At 45.2% G+C, this 7,500-nt stretch overlaps 1 protein-coding gene across 1 annotated transcript in view; it reads right to left on the bottom strand.

The window, feature by feature from the left end:
- Positions 1-7,500, bottom strand: part of musk (muscle, skeletal, receptor tyrosine kinase) — a 105,865-nt gene that overhangs the window by 69,429 nt on the left and 28,936 nt on the right. Inside the window, exons 7-8 of the mRNA XM_063209787.1 lie at positions 4,728-4,887; positions 248-254 (exon numbers count right to left, since the gene is read on the bottom strand). Coding sequence (XP_063065857.1) covers positions 248-254; positions 4,728-4,887 — 167 coding nt within the window. The remainder of the gene's footprint in view (positions 1-247; positions 255-4,727; positions 4,888-7,500) is intronic.

Below are 7,500 nucleotides of genomic sequence, written 5' to 3'. Positions count from 1 at the left end.
TGACACAAACACGCTATTCACTCGTTGTCTGCACCCCCCCCCACCTCTCTCTCTCTCTCTCTCTCTCTCTCTCTCTCTCTCTCTCTCTCTCTCTCTCTCTCATACAATGTTCCACAGTGCAAGCAAAAGGAGGGACACAGACACGAAAGTAAACAAGAAAGAAAAGAAAGGAGGGCACGGATGAAAAGAGAGTGAACGAAAGTGGTAGTAGAAAGAAAAAAAAAACGAAGAGAAAAAAGCTCCTTACCTCCATTCTATGGGGAAATGGCAGGGTGATCCAGACACCAACAAAAGAAAGGGACCCAGGAAGAGAAAGAGAAGGAGAGGAAGAGAGGTAAGCATGTGTCCATCCAGTGGCAAGAGGGGCCAACAGGCCCCTGCTCTGCCCTCAACCATACTGAGGATATGTCTTGTTTTGTCTTTGCGTTTGGCTTCCTGTGTGTGTGTGTATGTATATGTGTGTGTGTGTGTGTGTGTGTGTGTGTGTGTGTGTGTGTGTGTGTGTGTGTGTGTGTGTGTGTGTGTGTGTGTGTGTGTGTGTGTGTGTGTGTGTGTGTGTGTGTGTGTGTGTGTGTGTAAGAGGGAGGTCTCTCTATGTGTGAGGCGTTCAGCTTCCATGACAGGTGTAACTTGCAACAGCAGTGCAATGTAAACACTGCAGACAGTAAACACACAAAAGGTGGGTGTCTCCATGTGTGTGAGTGTGTGTCTCCATGGAGTGTGTGTCTCCATGTGTGTGAGTGTGTGTCTCCGTCTGTATGTGTGTGTGTGAGTGCGTGTCTCCATCTGTGTGTGTTTGTGAGTGTCTGCGGCTGCATACCTGTGTACCTGTGAGTGTGTCTCCATGTGTGTGAGTGTGTCTCCATGTGTGTGAGTGTGTGTCTCCATCTGTGTATGTGTTTGCGAGTGTCTGCGTCTGCATACCTGTGTACGTATATGTGTGTGTGTGTGTGTGTATGTGTGTGTGTGTGTGTGTGTGTGTGTGTGTGTGTGTGTGTGTGTGTGTGTGTGTGTGTGTGTGTGTGTGTGTGTGTGTGTGTGTGTGTGTGTGTGTGTGTGTGTGTGTGTGTGTGTGTGTTTGTGTTTGTGTGCTTGTGTGTTTGCCTGCGTGCGTGCCTGTGTGTGTGTGCTTGCACAAGTATGCATGTTAGAAGAGGTGGGGGTCAATTAGTACAAACTACTCTTGCAGTAACACTGGCACACAACCCACACAAGTCAATGTCAATGCACAGCACGCATATCTTTTCCATCCGTCATCTCACTTCTCTTCAGGAAGTTGGCCACTCTACACCTGCTCACACACACACGCACACACACACACACACACACACACACACACACACACACACACACACACACACACACACACACACACACACACACACACACACACACACACACACTCTACCCCTGCTTCATGTACAGTGTATCCCATCTATCTCGTCACTTGGACACACTGAGTTCCCACCGCTGGAAATGGCATGCTCTCTAAGTAACACCAGGAAATCTGACCCCGCAGCACGGACACGTCGATGACTCCTAACCAGAGCAGGAAACCCAACACCACAACACTGACTGAGGGAACTGAAGGAAGTGGGCGATGCAGCTCTGGTTTCTGCTGCTGTTATGTTGTGACGAGGCAAAAGACTCCGTACAGTAGGACCTCAGGAAAAATATCTGAGCTACCCCGTTCTGCTACCATAATGGGTGCCAATGAATCAACAAATCTTGGAGTTTGAATACAGGTTGGGTTTGTATGCATGTGTATGTGAGTTCGTCAAGGATAGCACTAGATAGCACGCTAAGTCTATATTTAGCCATTGCTCTTGGCTATACGGTCGAAATTAGCTGTAGCTATGACAGAAAGGTTATGCGTTTCTCACGCAAAGGCACAGGGTAAAACATCGGCAATCCAATGAGTAGAAAGACCTGCTCGCTTGCTGTTTGTGCTGAAATGAAATCACAGAAACCTAATTCAAAATAGGTCTTTATTAGTACGTACAGGATTACATGACATTTTTAAGGTATAGTTTTTAGATTTGGGCCGTAATTTAATTTCAATGAACAAGTCCAGCTCCTTCAGGGATGCTGGACAATTTCTGGAAATGAGGCCATTTTACACCTCACTTTGAGTTGAATAATAGAGTTGTGTCTTTCTCCTTTACTGGCGACATAAATTCGACCTCCAATGTTTTAATAGTAATAATAATAATACTTTCGTTTTATACTGTATAGCGCCTTTCAAAACACTGAAGGTCGCTTCACCGAGTATCTTGTTGGAAAGTGTGAGTGTGTGTGCCCGTCAGTGTGTGAGCGTGTGTGTGAATGCATGTAAGTGAAAGTGCTTGTGGAACTAACAACCATAAGTCTCCAGGAAGAGATGTGTCTTAAGGTTTGAATTCCAAAATGCCATATAGTTTGGAACTAGAAATAACATCACCTCACTAAAAGAACGGTCTGAAGTACAGGAGAAAGACAACTCAATTATTTAACACAAGGAGAGATTTAAAACGAGATGGCTATTGCTTTAAACAGATATTTCTGAAAAGGCACCTGAAAGAAACAAGTACAAGCTAGAAAGCACACACCCAATCCACATGTCTAAAAGAAAAGATAACTTGTTTGTCTGGTAAGCAGCCAATGTCATGGCAGGTTATTCCATTCTCCATACTGTTTTGTACTGACATATCAATTGATATGTCTTGTGAAAATGGGATCTAAAATATAAATAACATTAGTTATATTCATATTAGTTTTTACAAATATTCAGATAAGTGCAAAAAAGGTCTAGCTATCCTAAACTGAAATACAAGTGCCTCATTTCCAGTGCCGTTTTTCTAGTAGGCCTACTGCTCGACACAGCGCGACTCAGCCATCACTTTTTGCTTCACGATTGAGCTGTGTGGTGCCTATTCTAAAATAAAAAAGTGGCAGTCAGGTTTCGCTTGGTGGAGCAGTAGGCTCACCAGAAAAACGGCAGCGGGAAAGAGGCACAAGTGACATGAGGCCTAGAGTTTTCAATTGGAAGATGTGGAGTTCATGCAGTTTATAGAAGTGAGTAGGACCAACTAAATTAGCCACTTACTGCAGATGTGGTTGCCGGAAGTAACAGCCATTATAATTTGGTGGCAGTAAGGTTATAATGTAGGCTCTGCGCTAAAGGGTTAATGTTAAATTAACGCTTTAATTAATGCTTTGATGGATTTTGCCAGCAGATTGCACCTAAAATGTCACAGCAGGACGTCAGAGTCTAATCAGATCAGCCACGGTTGGCAAGGGGCAGGGTGCCACCACCATCTTTAATCACATTTGACAGGGTGAACTAGGCTGGGTTGGCCACCGTCCCTGGCAATTCATTCACACCATGAATGTCAGCTGGCGGATGTTCTGAAAAGGTCAGAGCCGACAGACAGACAGACAGACAGAGCCGAAAGACAGACAGACAGACAGGCAGACAGACAGGCAGACAGGCAGACAGACAGACTGACAGACAGACAGGCAGACAGGCAGACAGACAGGCAGACGGGCAGGCAGGCAGACAGACAGGCAGACAGGCAGGCAGGCAGGCAGACAGACAGGCAGACAGACAGGCAGGCAGGCAGACAGACAGACAGGCAGACAGACAGACAGGCAGACAGGCAGACAGATATGCGGCTGTGCACACATCTCCTATATGGTTTTTTTATATGTGGAAGTTAAATGAGTGTATGTATTTGTTTATTCATACAGCATGTGTGAATGAGTGGTATGTCGAATGTGGGCAATATCTCATTTGTTTGTGTATGTAATTAATTTCCTTTCTTATGAATAAAGCATCTCTTCCTCCACTCTACTCTGACCAAATCAGAGGGAGACTCTAGTCTACGGTGACTTTCTTTTCTTCTCTACTCTACTCTACTCTACTCTACTCTACTCTACTCTACTCTACTGTACTCTACTCTACTCTACTGTACTGTACTCTACTGTACTCTACTGTACTCTACTGTACTCTACTTTACTTTACTCTACTCTAATCTACTCTACTCTACTACTCTACTCTACTCTACTCTACTCTACTCTACTGTACTCTACTGTGCTGTGTTGTGCGTACCTGACACGGTGACGTGCGCGGTGGCCTTGACGGTGTTTTCTCCCCCGCAGGTGTAGAGCTGCACGACTGCAGTAATCTATTCTAGTCCTCTACTGTACTCTACTCTACTGTACTGTACTGTACTGTACTGTACTCTACTGTACTCTACTGTACTGTACTCTAGTGTACCGTACTCTACTCTACTCTACTCTACTGTACTGTACTGTAATGTACTCTACTGTACTGTACTCTACTGTACTGTACTCACTGTACTCTACTGTACTCTACTCAAATCTACTCTACTCTACTCTACTCTACTCGTTTCTACTGTACTGTACTCTACTCTACTCTACTCTACTGTACTCTTTTCTACTGTACTCTACTCAAATCTACTCTACTCTACTCTACACTACTGTACTCTTTTCTACTGTACTCTACTCAAATCTACTCTACTCTAGTCTACTCTACTATACACTACTCTACTCTACACTACTCTACTCTACACTACTGTACTGTACTCTACTCTACTCTACTCTACTACTCTACTCTACTGTACTCTACTCTACTCTACTCTACTCTACTCTACTCTACTCTTCTCGACTCTACTGTGCTACTGTACTCTACTCTACTCTACTCTATTGTGTTGTGCCTGTTGTACCTGACACGGTGACGTGTGCAGTGGCCTTGACGGTGTTCTCTCCCCCGCTGTGGTGGTTGGTGGCCAGGCAAGTGTAGAGCGCCGGCTTCTTCACCTCCACGTGGAGCACGGAGAGCGACACGTCCTCCACCAGCGTCTCCTCCACAGACGCCTGAGAGATCTGCACACACATCAACATGCATGATGACACGTTAGAATGATGACACGTTAGAATGGTGATTTACTGTGGTGTGGTGTGTGTGTGTATGTGCGTGCACAAGCACACACACACGCTCGCACGCGCGCGCGCACACACACACAAACACAGCCCATGTGTTGTATGGATGGAGGACAGACACAGTGTCTCACACATACAGTCACACACTGTAAGGTCTTAAGCCACACTCTCAATTTCAGTATCTCCTTCTACAACACATGACATGTGTTGACAGCATTCATTTAGGCCTTTAGCAACACCAACCATTACATCTAGTTGCAGCCATACACGTGACACATTCACTCTGAAAATTGCATCTGCTTGTCAAGTCAACAAACATGCAGCATCAGAACATTCATTTTGGACTACTGGGGAGAAAAACACTGACAATGAGGGCTGGCTACCAGCCAACACATTAGAACAGCGAATTTAGTGTTAACCAACAATAAAAATGTTGTCTGGCCATCACCAAATGAAGATACTACCAAAGTCTTTTTGGCCGTTTGCAAAACAGAGGCAGAAAAGACATAATTCACTCACTGACAAGACAGTGCTGAAAATGTGTGCCAACATGCTAACTCCAGGCTCCTAAACCTCAAGGTGCATTCAGGCCGATAGAGAACCATGCAGGTTCCCCTTCGCACACCGAATCTCCAACCGGCCAGCGTGTTCATAGCCTGGCTCTCACGCAGACCCTTCGTGCTTCGTGCATCTTCCTTAAACTTTGTGAGCTCGCACGAACCAGGTTAGCGTGTTCATGCCTTCGAGAGCATTCAAGAACCGGAAAGTTGTTTTTTCTCCCCAAAAAAAGTTCTCCCCAAACACACAGTCCCACACAGAAAACTTGAGAGCCCGGTATGAACGCAAGTCGCTAACAGGTAAGCACTTCAGTTCTGAATGTGACTGTGTGGGCACCGGCACTGCTCTGGTCGGCCTAAAAATAGTATCTGTGTTCTTGTGACCGATGCGTAACACTGGCATCATAGCACGAGGCAGAATGGGTCTACACAACACATTGTTATGCAGTTAGCCTCTTTAGATATTACAAAAAAAACCCTAAATATTATGCAAACAATAAAAACGTGTATTATCTTTGTACTTTGACTTCTTGTGCTGTGTTTTCCCAGACACAGTGACTCAGGCCATTTTGTGGTCAGAAACAAACAGGCATAAGTGGTCAGAAGAGAAGAGAGGCACAGTAGGACAATCACAAGCTACCAGGCCATGTCAGTGAGTGTGTTCCAGTATGCGACCTTGCTTCCTTCACTTGTGCTTGTGGCCTCGTACCAGGAAGTAATATGTCATGATGACATCACTAACAACAGCATTATATTTCATTACCTCGCAAAAGCTCAATTGTGTTTTTCTCATTTGCAATTGGGATGGTGAATGAAAAACAGTCCCCCAAAAGTTGTTGTGGCAAGGCTGACAGCTGGGGAAATGTATTGTTTTCTCCACGGAGGAGGTGCCAGGAGGCCGGGGCAAGGCCACAAGCACAAGTGGAGGAAGCAAGGTTGCATATTGGAACGACGCACCCAGTGCCTCACCATAGCTTTGACATGGAGACTTTCCCATGCAATGTTAACAACTACTTTGGCAAGACTTTATTATACAGATCTGACCCCATGAGAACCAACGAATGATCACGATCTTCCCTGTGGCTCCTAGTCATCTCTAGCCTATATTTAACCAACTGGGCACGGTGAACTCACAGGCTCCCAGTCTGCTATATATACACTGCATATAAGCTACTGGACACCGTGATGCAGGGAAGACGACACAGGGGGGGCAAAGGGGTCAGTTGTCCCAGGCCCAGGTAGAGGGGGGAGTATGATTGTGTCCTCATTACATTGCATGTGTTGGTTAGGGGGTCCCTTCAGATGGTTTTGTCCCGGGCCCCGCCAAATCTGTCAGCAGCCTTGACTGTGCACACACAGATGCACCCAGGATAACCACTACTAATGTGTGGACTGTTTATCACACTCGAGAGTTTAGGAAACACTTCATTTGTTGATAGTCATGAGTCGCAAAATAATGAGCGGAAAATCAAATGATAGATTGGTTCATAGTGACACTGACACCGTTCTAGGGCCCATAGGTAACAGAATGTTAAAACTAGTCGCTATATTTACTGGTAGATGGGCAATCTGAAGGCAAAATTCAATATGACAGGGTCCTGATCATACAGTAGGTTAGTGCGGTGGTTCCCAACCTTTTTCCTCAGGGACCCATATTTTTACCATTGTAAGCTTTGGTGACCCAATTGCGCGAGCGCCCGCATGATACTCTGTTTCCTGCGAAAACTCATTAGTTATCATTTTATTCCTCAATTTGTCTTCAGTCAAATATAGAATAACTGTTTAATGTATCACTTACCTTTTGTTGCTTCGATGCATATATTAGTTTAAATGCTTTGTCATTTATTCAACATGGGCTATATATGGTATTAAAATTAAACCCTTTAAAATCAAGCGGGCTTCGCGACCCCCTGTGGATCTTTGGTGACCCATAGTTTGGGTCCCGACCCATAGGTTGGGCACCATTGGGTTAGTGGTGCGCACATCCAAGACGCAGGTG

Source organism: Engraulis encrasicolus, chromosome 11 (assembly GCF_034702125.1).
Source record: "Engraulis encrasicolus isolate BLACKSEA-1 chromosome 11, IST_EnEncr_1.0, whole genome shotgun sequence".
Lineage (NCBI taxonomy): Eukaryota > Metazoa > Chordata > Actinopteri > Clupeiformes > Engraulidae > Engraulis > Engraulis encrasicolus.
This window is presented reverse-complemented; position numbering and strand designations above follow the sequence as displayed.